Source organism: Coenobita brevimanus, chromosome 106 (genome assembly GCF_032717465.1).
Source record: "Coenobita brevimanus isolate Jiangsu-jjx chromosome 106, ASM3271746v2, whole genome shotgun sequence".
NCBI classification, from domain to species: domain Eukaryota; kingdom Metazoa; phylum Arthropoda; class Malacostraca; order Decapoda; family Coenobitidae; genus Coenobita; species Coenobita brevimanus.
In genome coordinates, this window is record NC_137059.1 from 1506767 (window position 1) to 1520277 (window position 13511).

The following is a 13511-nucleotide window of genomic DNA, read 5'->3' on the forward strand; positions in this document are numbered from 1 at the left end:
AGGCTGGTGTGTGAGTGAGACTGGTGTGAGTGAGGCTGGGGTGTGAGTGAGACTGATGTGAGTGAGTCTGGGGTGATAATGTGATGTGTTTTACCTTCTCGTTACTCATTAGGTCGGCAGCAGATCGCGCATCATTCAGTTCGGAGGAGAGTGTAGTCTTTTCTCGCTCGGCCCTGTGTGGTTCAAGAGTAAGAACTAGGCATCCTCCGAGACCAGGGGAAATGCCAGATAGGTCAGTTGCGAAAATAAAAGGTGCGGAAATAAAAGGTGCGGAAACAAAAGGTGCGGAAACAAAAGGTGCGGAAACAAAAGGTGCGGAAATTAAAGGTGCGGAAATAAAAGGTGCGGAAACAAAAGGTGCGGAAATAAAAGGTGCGGAAACAAAAGGTGCGGAAACAAAAGGTGCGGAAATAAAAGGTGCGGAAACAAAAGGTGCGGAAATTAAAGGTGCGGAAATTAAAGGTGAGGAAATAAAAGAAGCGAAAGCAGTGTAATTTCGAGGACAGGGCAATGGCGTAGTCATACAGGTATCACTGGACACCCCTGAAATACACCTGGCCACCCTAACTCTCAAAGGTAATACTCCAAGGTAATACTCTGAGGTAATATTCGGAGGTAATACTCCGAGAACCTCTGAAGAGTTATCCTTGGGCCACTCCCGTAATTGGGTCTGGCCACCTCATTTTTAAATATCTTAGCTACATTCATGGGATACCGTTGCTTTTTTCGCCCTTCGTTGTTTCAAGAGCAAAACTACGTATCCTTCAATATCCAGCGAATTGCCAGATTGGAGGTGCTAGGGTGACAGGTCTAGAAATTAAAGAAACGAAAGCAAAAGTTTCAGAAAAGCGTCTCGCAGCTTGCCAGCCAAATAAGGGTAGGGAGGGGGAGCAGCCGACTGGTGATGCGTTGGGTCGGTCGCGTCTCAGCCTCTTGATCTGCATGACGTGTTAGCTATTCCTGAGACCTCCAGACGATTTTATTGAGGTTTTAGGAAGCTTTTCGAGGAGTCTCCCTTCAGCTAAAATCGTCTTAGAGGTAACAAGAACGCCAGCAGAACAAGTCACCCCGTTCAAGAAGTGAAGGTGAAGGGGGAGCAGGAGCAGGAGGGTTGATGGACAGAATGTGGGGATTTTTGATTTGATGCAGCCGAGATATTTTTACCTTGTCTCGTGCTAGGCCATCCATAGCGGCTTTGGCATCCTCAGCATCACGTTTCAGGGACTCCTTATCCTTCTCAACCCTATATGGAAGGTGCGTTTAGGGACCGCCAAAAAAATAAAACCAAAAGAGAAATAAGAGATGAGAAGCACTTTGGTTATGAGTTAGCTTGACAGGAATATGATAATGCAATCAGCTTTATGCTCTGCAGTTAGATAGCAGGGTTAGATAAATGAACTTGGCTGGAGATAAATGGTAAATGAAAACGAAGCAAAGTAATAAAGTAACATCCTTGCACACGGCCTTAAAATAAATGATAAATGAGTACGAAGCAGTAGTAACTCTGCACTTGAACTTAAGCTAATCCAACCTTCTGAAATAGGAAATGTTAAAAAGAACTGTGCTGAAATATTTACCAACTTCCTGGACTTCAGTTTTAAATGAATATAATGAAAAGTAACTAAAACATCTTGCAGTTACTAGAAGGGTGTCCAACCTTCCGTCCAGCCTTCTTCCATAAATCAAGTTGAAATGATGATCCCTTGTAATTGTTATATAGCCAGTGATTTCCATATTTTAGCCTGTAATGTTTAACGATTCATATCTCACTGTTTTTATGGCCAGTGAGAAAAGATTATGATTTAGCGACAGTGAATAACAACACTACTCCATTCACATTATCTTGGCCCAAAATTTCGTCCTTTTGCAGCATACATTCCGTAGCTCAGTGACAGAAAAATACAACACTACAGCTCTGCATAACACTTCTTCGTGACTAACACCATATTCCTCGCGTTAATCTCTTTTTAGAGCTCAGCATTCAAGAGGGAGAGATGGAAATTTTGGGCCAAGTTAAAGTGAACAGAGTATAGCAGTGTCTCTTCCACATATTTACATTTACTAGGAAGTGCGTGACCCTCTAAATCCTACTCGGTGTGATATTCCTACTTAGGTGAAAATTTTGGCACCTCGGCCTAAAAGTTTGAACACCCCTGACCTAAGACAGCATTTTTGGTGGCACAGGAGGCTTCGTTTCACCATTTTCGTAGCGATTCATTTTTTTTCCACACCTCAGCTTCCTCCTGTACGCTTTTTATATCACTCGCCTTTACTGACATGCAGAGGAATACTAAGGTGTGAAAAGAAAAATAAATCACAAGAAAAAAGACACCACGAAATCCCTCCTACTCACTAAAATATGGCTTTCAGAATGTAGTTATATCCAGAGCTTAAGCACTTAGGGACTTAAAACCAAATTTGAGATGGCGAAGGGAAAGACACCCCCCATTTCTTAGTACCATTAGTGAAATATAAGGGGGAACTTGGACCTTTTTTGAAAATTCCTGGAGAGAGACGCCTTCACGTGGTTGCACTGATATTAACTGAGTGACTTTAATTCCCTGTTATACAAACGTCCCTCAACTCCCTCAGCGTCCCCTCGAAAGAAAGTTGGTGGGCTGCAGGAGGTCAGCTTAAGCCTGCAGTCTACGGGGTTCACGTTTATTGAAGTCTGAGGTCACGACAATAACAAAGGGGAATGCAGTTTCATCCTCTCCTATCGACACAGGTATTATACAGGTGTTTTGACATTAATTTCCACTCACTGGGGGTTTGCCGTCCACTTCGCGCACTCACTTTCAACCCTTCATTCTAGTAACGAATTTTTCGGGTTCATCAAGCTTTCCTTAAGAAATGATATTCAGCTTAGGGGGATCCTCTAGCCGTGAAGGGGTTAATGAATTTTATAACCCCTGTAGTGCGAAAAGTCTCCCTTAAGCTGAATGAAATAGTCCCCGGGCAGCAAAACTAAAATGAAAAGTCCGTCACCAGATTAAAAAAGTTAAACACCTAAATTGGACTGGTGTAGAGGTGTAATGTTGGCTTGGACTTACCTGGCCTTCATTTTGTTGAGGTGGTCAATCTGTTCTGACATTTCTGCCACGGCGTCGTTGTGCTTCTTGCGCAGGTTGGCCAAGGCTGCCTCGTGCTGGATGTTGGACTCCTCCAGGTCGCGGCGCAGTTTGGCCAACTCGGCTTCTCTCTTCTTGTTGAGTTCAATCTGGGCAGCTGTGGCTCCACCGGCCTCATCAAGACGCTCGGCCAGTTCCTCCAGTTCACGACCCAGCTGTGTCTTGGACTTTTCAGCCTTGGCACGGGCCTGTCGCTCATGCTCAAGTTCCTCCTCGAGCTCCTCAATGCGTGCCTGCAGCTCCTTGATCTGCTTCTGGAGCTTGGAGACCAGACCTTGTTCATCTTCAAGCTTGGATGCCAGAGAAGACACTTCCTTGTCTTTCCTCTGAATGGTTTGTTCGAGTTCCTTCTTGTTGCGTTCAAGATCTGCAACGGCTTCCTGTGTGAGCTTCAAGTCACCCTCGACCTTCCTCTTGGCTTTGTCAACTTCACCTCGGAGCTTCTTCTCGCGCTCAAGTGAGTCCTCGAGCTCATCAAGGGTCTGCTCAAGCTTGGCCTTAACCTTATTGAGGTGGTTGCATTTGTCCTCAATGGCCTGCAAGTCCTCAGCAGTCTTCTGGTTGCACTCCTGTAGGTGCTTCTTCTCTTTGTTGATCTTGTTAATGAGTTCATCCTGGTGGGCGATCTCGTCATTGAGGTTGCGGATCTGGTGGTCTTTGGTCGCCTTGTCCTGCTCGGCCTTCTGTACTGCAAGTTCAAGATCCTCAATGTCTTTCTTTAGACTGCTAAGTTCCTGTTCAATCTTCTTTTTGCTCTGGAAGAGTTGGTTGCGGGCCTCTTCCTCCTGCTGTAGACGCTCTGTAGTTTCCTGAGGGTAAGATGCCTTGGGTCACCATCATATATCATCACACATGCACAGGCTACACATTATGAACACACGGGGGCACAACACTTGAATATGAACACACGGGAGGGGCACAACACTTGAATATGAACACACGGGAGGGGCACAACACTTGAATATGAACACACGGGAGGGGGCACAACACCAACACACAGACAGGACATGAGTGAGTGAGTGAGGGGGAGAAGGGAATCGTGGCATGTCCTACCTCCACGCTTAAGGAACCCATGCTGGTGGCTAGAGCTAGAGTGTGTGTCAGGGGAGTCAACAAAGGGAGAGGGAAGGGGCAACTCGTTACAGATCGTACACAAGACCACAGTTGGAGCTGGGTCGTTCGTATGTCGCTGCCTGGGCCAGACTGGATGTGGAGGCTGCGTCCAACCCTAACTCAGTGTGGTTGAGTCACGCACCGCACCGGGCCAAGCTCATCACCGCTTACGTATACAACCCACCCACATCACGGACTATTTATAACCTTCCATATTTTCACCAAGAAGAAATCCATTTATAGGGCAAAAGACCAAAGACTCTAATGGTGACATGCCAATACCAAGAATAGGAACCTGAGATAAGTAGATGGACGCAGACACGTGCATACGTCTGCACTACCTCATGTCTTCCTGGACCATATTTTCACCAAGAAGAAATCCGTTTATGGGCCAAAAGACTAAGATTTTTTTGGTGTGATGCCAATACCTAAAAGAGCAACTTGGGAGATGCAGGTGAGTAGAAATGCGTGGAGAATACGTCTGCACGTCCAATTTCTTTAATCATAATTTTACCGAAGAGAAATCCTTTTATGGGGCAAAAGACCGAAAGTTTTTATGGAGCGATGCCAATACCGAATATAGAAGCATGTGAACACAGTCTTCGGGAGAATACCTTTCCTTTGCGTGATTTTCTCCTCGGCCATTTGTTGAGTAAGAAGAAATCCGTTTATATAGCTAAAAAGGCCAGACTGTAGCGGTGTGATGCCAAATATAGCAAAACGGACAGCCAATCCTTATTACTCCTTTCTCAGGATAGGGGGGCTAGGCTAGGCACCCATTTCACCCGTAAGAGACCATCCTAATCCAGGTATAGGATTTATATGATAGCAATCCTTCCAGCCAGCTCTTGGATCCGAATCGTGGAGCGTCAACCAAGTGTCTGATACAGGAGAGGCCAGTAAGGTGTAATAAGGAAAATCTATCCATTTATCTCTCTATTGCCAGACGCCTTAATCCCGTATGGGGTGACCACAAACAAATCGCCTCCATGTCGCCCTGTCCCCCGCCGTTTCACTGCCCTGCTCCCAGCTCACACCCCCCTCTCTCATATACCTCTCCACTCCATCCCTCCATCTTATCCTCGGCCTTCCCCTCCCTCTCCCCCTCCCTCCACAAAATAGCCTCAGCAAAGGGCGTTAGGGAGCTTCTTTAACGAAAATTTGTTGTGATGCAGCTCTGGGATCGCTGGGTTTGGGATAAGTCTGTATTTGGGACTATATTTAGCTTGTGATCTAGTGGCATAATGGTTAGAATACCCCAATCGGAGTGACGGCCACGCGTTCGATTCCCAAGAAGGTGAATGGGGTTCGTCTTCTCGTCGGTTAAGGAAGTTACGTAGCACTTTTTTCTAAGCGACTTACTTTGCTTATCACACCTAACTCTCCTTCGTGTTAACATAATCCATTCCAATATCGCCATACTCTTCACATACAACGTGCAAAAGGGTATTAGCCAGCCGTTTCCAAAAATAAATCGCTTGGGAATAGGTGCCTGGAAACATCCTTAAACGGTCTTCTACCCTTAAATGTATTGGATTTTGCTAGCCTAGCCTCGGGATCCTACGCTGGGTGACTCCTCTCTCTTTTATTTTATTTTATTTTTAGCTGTGATGAAGAGGGACGCCTTCACGTGGTAGGATTCTCTTAACTGGGCGGCTCCACTGCCAATTACACAAAGGTCCCTGAAATGACTCCCTATCCCTTGAATGGAAAATGGTGGACTGCAGTAGGAATGCAACTTCAGCCTGCAGTCCACAGGGTTTAAGTCCAGATGAACTTGGGGCCACAACAACAACAATAACACCAACAACAACATCAACAACACCATCAACATCATCAACAACAACAAACAGGAACTCTCATCATCAGGCATTATACCATTTACTATTTTACACTGGTACTATTTCTTAACTACTTCTATTGGTACTTACGTTCAGCTGTGCCTCAAGGTCGGCCTTCTGGCTCTGCAGTTTGGCCTGCTTGTCCAGGTACTCCGACATATTGCCCTTGGTGGACTCGAGGGTCATCATCAGGTTGTTCTTTTCCTCAAGGAGCTTCAGGTTCTGTGCTTCGAGTTCCTTACGCAGCTTCAACTCCCTGTCATAGTTCTCCTCAGCCTTGGCAGCCTTCTCCTCGAGGGCGCGGATCTCGTCCTCGATACGGGTGACGTTGAGGAGGGGCTTGACCTTCTGCCAGAGACGGTACCAGGCCCAGGTTCGGAGCTTCATGAACTTCCTGATGTTCCTCTGTACCACGATGAGGGCGACGCGCTGTTCTTGTAGCCTCTTGTAGGTCTTGCGGCCAATGTAACCTCGGATCCAGGATTGCAGCCAGGAGATGATCTTAGCCAGGCGGTCGTCACGAATTTCCTCGAGAGCACCCAGAACACCGGCACGGAAGAACACCTGAGGGGAGAGACGAGTGTGTGGCTGTGTTAGGCGGTGTTCTGCGTGGACAGGAGTTTGCGTATGTGTCAGGAACTACTGTGCGTAGACAGGAGTTTGCGTGTGTGTTAGGAACTATTCTTCGTAGACAGGAGTTCGTTTGTGCTAAGCGGTGTTCTGTAAAGGAGCAATAGATGGTGCTCTGTATAAAGATCCAAGCGTGTGGCTATGATGGACGGTGTTCTAAGTAGTGACATGAGTATCCTTGTGTTAGGCGATGTTCTAAGCAAAGAAATGAGTGTATGGTTGTATTCTGCGTAAAGAAATAAATGTGTGCGTGTGTTAAACGGTGCTCTACGTAAAGAGACAAGAGTTTGGGTGTGTTAGGCGGTGTTCTGCTTAAAGAGACAGGAGTTTGCGTGTGTTAGACGGTGTTCAACGAGTGCCCATACGGAGAGTTCTCATTTTAAGTCTATTCTCTTTATTCATTATTTATCTATCAGTTTTTGCTATTAACCTCCACAGTTTTCAGACACAAGTTCTATTTTAATTTCTGTTATTTTCAGGCTATTAAAATTCAGCATAGAAATGATCTCTGGTAGTGAAGAAATTAACAAACAACGTCTAACCTCTACAAGTGCCTTCTATGCTAAAATAAATTCGTCTGGAGGTAGCAAGAAAAAAGATATGAAAAAATCGACATGAAATAGTTAAAATTCACAGAAATTTACAGGCAAATTACCCACTACAGCCCCATTACTAACAATAAAGCCTATTTGCCAATTTTCCCCCAATTTCTAACACGAAATAAACGGAGAAAGGCTTGATTTTTTTTTCACATCTCAACTTATAATGAGAACTGCCTGTATTTGTCTCACGTGACACTGAACTCTAGGTTGAACTCACGTGAAATTGAACTCAAGCTTGAACTCACGTGAAACTGGACTCAAGGTTGAACTCACGTGAAACTGGACTGAAGCTTGATCTCACGTGAAATTGAACTCAAGGTTGAACTCACGTGAAACTGGACTGACGGTTGAACTCACGTGAAGCTGAACTGAAGATTGAACTCACGTGAAATTGAACTCAAGGTTGAACTCACGTGGAGTTGAACTGAAGGTTGAACTCACGTGCAACTGAACTGAAGGTTGACCTTACGTGAAGTTGAACTCAAGGTTGAACTCACGTGAAACTGAACTCAAGGTTGAACTCACGTGAAAGTGGACTGAAGATTGAACTCACGTGAAATTGAACTCAAGGTTGAACTCACGTGAAACTGAACTCAAGGTTGAACTCACGTGAAACTGAACTGAAGGTTGAACTCACGTGAAATTGTACTCAAGGTTGAACTCACTTGATTTTGAACTGAAGGTTGAACTCACGTGAAACTGAACTGAAGATTGAACTCACGTGAAATTGAACTGAAGGTTGAACTAGCGTCTTAACGGCTGTACATATGTGACTTGATTTTTTGAAGAGGACAGTTCAACAGAGAAAATAATGCTTACCTGACAGTGTAGAATTATTTTTGTACCATTTTATAACCAGTGGCTTTGTAGGGCTTGGTTCCTTCACCCTCAGCACGTCATTTTTTTCCCTTTATTCTTGCTAAGCCATTTTATCCAGCTTAGGGGAGTATATTAAAACTGAAGGAGTTAATGAAGATAAGTCTCCCCTGAGCTGAATGAAAATGGAGACAGCAAGAATAAGAAAACACGTCGTTGGGTTGAAGGATTGGTGAAAGGATGAGGTACACAGAACGACAGCAAAAGCATCTAAGAAGAGAGACAGGGAGAGGAGGAGGAGGAGGCGTGACGGACTGCTACGCACGTCATAAATAACAGGGAAGGAACCAGCACAGAGGAAGAGCATTAATTTTTAGGCTAAGTGACTGTATTCTCAGCTGAAGGAACTACTGAAATGCTGAGCTGGTGGGGATCTGAAAATAATGTCTGAATTCTATATGGAAATGGGGAAAGCTTAATGCCCCTGTTTTAATCTTAAGCTCTTGAAACGCGAGGACACTTGAAGGGAAAGCTTCAGACACTGAGAGCAAGCTTATGAAAACGAGGACATATGAAGGTTGTTTGTATTCTAAGCTGAGGACGGAATACGGTATGCTAAGCTTGAGCAACGACAGACTGAGAACGATTGCTAGATACGAAAGGAAGGTCAAGGCATTGGCCGATATAAAGCTTTGACGACAAGGGAAGCTGATGCCTTTGTTCATATTTCAAGCTGTGGCAACGGGAACAGCTAAAAACACTGAAGAATATGATAAGCTTGAACAACGACAGGCTATAAACAGGCTGAAAGTAACAGCTAGAAAGAAAGGGAGCTGAAGGCATGGAAAGCTGGAGGCCTTTTTATATTCAAAGCTCTGGCAACGGGGGCAGCAAAAGACAGCGACAAAATCTTAAACTTGAACAACGACAGGCTAGACACAGGGCACAGAGAGGCTAAAAGAGATGATTTAGGCTACACGCATTGCCCTGTTGACGAGGCTGGGGAGATAGTACAGGCTGGTAGGCTTGAGGGGAGAGTCTAGGCCGTAGGAGAGAGTGTAGGCAGCCCTGTCGACGAGGCTAGATAGGTAGGCTAGATGGATAGGTTCAGACACATGCCTTGGTGTGGCCCATGCGGTATTTCTCGGCCTCCAGAGCCACTTCGCTGAGGAGTTCCTGTGTGGCTGCCTTGGGGTCATCCTCGAGGTTTTTGGTTACTTTAGGATTGAGGATGTTGTATCTAGAAGGGGAGAGGTTGTGGAAGGGAGAGAAGAGGGGTGAATCTAGGCTCTTAGCTAGAAAATAATAAGAAAAAAAACGGGAGCATAAACACTACATCACACATATAAATCCATCAAAAGGGGAAATATTACACACCGAAAAAATAAGGGTTAAGAGATGAGAGTTCGTGGTCCCTCCTGCGAAATCTCATTAGAAAAAAATATATACAGTGTTGAAAGGTCAGTGTCTGGTCTTCACAGCACCTTGGAAGAGGGGTTTTAGAGGTGTGGAATAAGATGTAAGACTCTGTAAGACTTCCTGGTTAAGTATTCAGTTCAGGAAGTGGAAAGGGGGCATGGGAGAGTGAGCGGGGGTGAGGTGGCAGTGAGTGAGGTGATGAAATGGAAGAATGGTAAGAGTGAGATGAGTAAAAAGGTTAGTGAGGATTGAAGACTAAGAGGAGTAAGGAGTTAAGAGTGAAAACGGAAGAGTAATATGAACAGAATATGAGAGTGAGAATTGAAGAGCAGAGAGAGCGAAATACAGAGATGAAGAGTAAGAGAAATGAGAGTGAGGAATGATGACTAACAAAAGTGAGAATGAGGACTGGAATGTACGTGGAGTGGAGAGTGAGAGAACAAAGGGTAAAGAGTGAGAATAAGGGTTGGAGAGTAAGAGTAGTGTTAACCGAGAGATTTGACTGGTGAGTGACAGTGAGTGACAGTAAGGACAGGTGAGACAGATGGTGAGTGAAATGAATTAAATTTTGAGCGCGAGAGGAAACAGTAAGTGTAGTAAAGAGTGAGAGATTTGTTGGTGAGTGACAGTGAGTGAAAGTGAGGACAGGTGAGTGAACATTGTGAGTGAAGGTGAATAAAATTTTGAGTACAGAGTGGGTTATGGATAGAAACATCAAAAAATGAACACCAAAAAATCAACGAATGCTCCTTTATCCCTTTCGTGGGTCAGGACATCAACCAGACATGCCTTAGTGTGTCCCATCCTGTACTTCTCCGCCTCCAGATTGATTGAGTCAAGGAGGACCTGAGACGCTTTCTTCTCGTCCTCAGCGGCATTGGCGGCTTTGGAGGCTAGGATGGAATACCTGTCGGGTAGAAAGGGGGTACCCACTGAAGGAGGGGCATGCGCTGGCTTTCCTCCGGGCGGTCACCAGCGATGAGACGAGAGGGACTTTTGGACCGAATTCACCAAACAACTTGCGATCGTTTCCCCGCCGTAACTAAGGTATTGAGGGACGCCTTCACGTGGTGGCACCCATATAACCAGGCAGCTCCACGGTCTAGTTATATAAAATCCCCTCAAATCCCTCCATAGTCTTCGATGAGGGTGGTGGACTGCAGGAGAGGGACAACTTCAACCTGCAGTCCACCGGGTTCACATGAGCCTGGGACCACAGCAACAACAACTAAGACATTCTTTTGCAGGATGAACAATTGATATGGGAAGATAATGTATTCCCTTCTTCCGTGTCCGTCCTGGGAAATTAATCTTAGCTGCGACGGGGAAGTGACCGTAAGTATTTTTTTAGTGAATGCTGGTCCTTCTTTGTGCAGGTTCTTGGTAACTAACGAGGCCCATAACACCACCTACTTCCTTACGTGTTTATTTCTGCATATGATCTTAATATTCTCTCTCGTTGTGTTATTCGTTCAAGCTATGTCGATATATTGCTTATGTATGTGTGTATGCATTTACGTATGAATGTATGTATGTGAATGTGTATGTATGCACTTACGATTGTATGTATACTAAAAAAAAGCCTTTAATAACATACGCGAGACTTTTTACCATGGCATATGCAGCAGTAAATTGATAAGGGGCGACAGGGAGCCTCTTTTGTCAACAAGAACGCGGCCACATCCCTCAGGCAGACTACCGATGCAGACACTACTTCTCTCACTACAGGGATGGGGCTGGAGGGTAGGGAAGGATGGGGAAAGGGAGGATAGGTACCAGATTCTTCACCTATAGGGGCTAAGGCGTAAAAATAATACCTTGCAGGGTCTATAGCAGGGCAGGGTCTCAAGCTGCCTAAGGAACTAAGAGACCTAAAGACCTAAGAGTTACTAAAGGACCTAACTTGAGTGAACGCGCGTCTCTTTGCGAATCAGATGCAGTATTGGTCTCTCCTAAACGCAGCCGAAAAGGGTCATGCACGGGAGGGTCACCGAAAAAAGCATCGCGCCCTTGGATCTCAGTGGATGTGAAAATTGTTAAGTTCCTCAGATACAATTGAAATTTTAAACTGGCACCTTAGACTACATTATAACATCAAGCGTTGTGTTGTTTGGTATAATTTTGAGTTCTAAAAATCCCAGTATATTATCTCTTCACTCATTTTTCAGATTTTTAAAAAGTTGTGAGAATTAGAAGGTTTTTTAATGGTACAAATGGCGCGAAACTTTATTCATGGACCGTACTAGATTCTCCTCTCCTAAACCCATTCCCAGGTGTGGTCATGCACCGGGAGGACATACCACCGCTCCCTCTCCATGCTAGGTACAATCGAAGACGTGAGTTCGCATACTGCTCCACTGCGTCTACTTCACGCTTAGGGCATTTCCATCACTTTCTTCCATAACGCAGTGTATCAAAGGAAATCATCTATGGGCAGAGAAACATACCCAAGCCCCTGTTAACGTGGAAATATTTACCAGGAAATTATCAAAGAAAATCATCTACTGACAGAGACATCAAAGTCTCTCTCAGCTTAGGAATATTGGCCAGAAGAGAACCATCTGTGGCCAAAGAAACATACCAATTCCCTCAGTTTAGGAATTTTATCAAACAAAATATCAAAGTGAATCATTAGTAGACAGAGAAACATAGCAGATCTCAACCTAGGAACGTTAGCCAGCAGAGGAAAGTCAGAAGTAGATGAGGTGAAACATTACGCGAACTTTGGTCCACGAGTGCACAAAATCGGTCCTGAAACCCATCCCAGGTAAGGTCATGCACAGTAGGGGGGTCATGGATCGGGGTGGAGGGGGGAGAAGCACGAACACTCCACCCCCCACCCACCCTCCACCCCTTGTCATGCACTCCGAGGGTCAACATGCCTTGGTGTGCCCTAATCTGTACTTCTCCTCCTCGAGTTGGATAATCTCGAGGATGACTTTTGAGGCGGCTTTCTCATCCCCCGCCTCTGCAGCGGGTTTGGACGCTAAAATACAGTATCTGACGGACAGGGAGAGAAAGAAAGAGAGAGAGCACAGAAGAGGTTAGCGTAAAAATAGCACAAATAAACATAAGGGTAAACAATAGATTATAAATACAGAGAATAGCTAGCAGATGTAAATACATAAACAACAGCAGAAATTAAATACAAATAAGAGATAATAGGAAATTTTAAACACAGATAATAGGTAGCAGAAATAAATAAACATATAGAAAGTAGCAGAAAAAATACGAATAAGGGATAATAGAAGATTTTAAATACAGATAAGAGCTAGCAGAAATAAATAAATAGATAAACAATAGCAGAAAATAAATACAAATAAGAGATGGCACAAATATAACAGGCGAAAAAATTGCGGGAAATAATATTCAGAAATTAAAACTAACAAAAATGCTTAAAAAAAGTGCTGAAACAAAATAGCGGAAAAAAAAGAGAGATATATATATTATTAAAAATGGCAGAAATAAAAATGGATAAAAATATAGAACAAAATTTACAGGTGAAAGAATGGCGGAGGTAAATTGTGAAAAAAAAAAAAAAAGGCAGATATAAAAAACAGATACAAAAAAGTCTACAAAAATCATCCATACAGAAATAAAACCTAAAATAAAATGAATGAAAACAGGGAATTGAAACATACAGATAAAAACATATGGAACGAAACACGTAGCTTTGAAACAGTCGATGGAAAACGTAAAAAAAAAATGCAAAATGAAACTGGATTATACCGATAACTATGGACATTGATTTATGAGGCAAAATATGATCATTAACAGAGAAGATTTACATAATTTTCTGAAGCATAGATGCAGAGTCTACAGGTTAGTTGATAAAATTGAGGCCAGAGAGAATAAACAGAAAAATTAATAAATAAAAAAGCAGTAAGATCCTTCTCCTTTACGACCATTATGTTCAAATTTTGGGCGCGTTTTTCCTCATGCGAATCAAAAAATGAGAA

General features: G+C 44.0%; 1 protein-coding gene across 5 annotated transcripts in view; it reads right to left on the minus strand.

The window, feature by feature from the left end:
* LOC145416451 (myosin heavy chain, muscle-like) overlaps window positions 1–13511 on the minus strand; it is a 72858-nt gene that overhangs the window by 8730 nt on the left and 50617 nt on the right. For 3 of the 5 annotated variants that reach the window (XM_080285404.1, XM_080285409.1, XM_080285405.1), the window contains exons 17-20: window positions 9253–9373; window positions 6176–6649; window positions 3054–3940; window positions 95–173 (exon numbers count right to left, since the gene is read on the minus strand). In XM_080285404.1, the coding sequence (XP_080141530.1) occupies window positions 95–173; window positions 3054–3940; window positions 6176–6649; window positions 9253–9373 (1561 nt within the window). Of the gene's footprint in view, window positions 1–94; window positions 174–3053; window positions 3941–6175; window positions 6650–9252; window positions 9374–10341; window positions 10460–13511 lie in introns of all 5 variants that reach the window. The other 2 variants (XM_080285406.1, XM_080285408.1) reach the window with 1 other exon arrangement.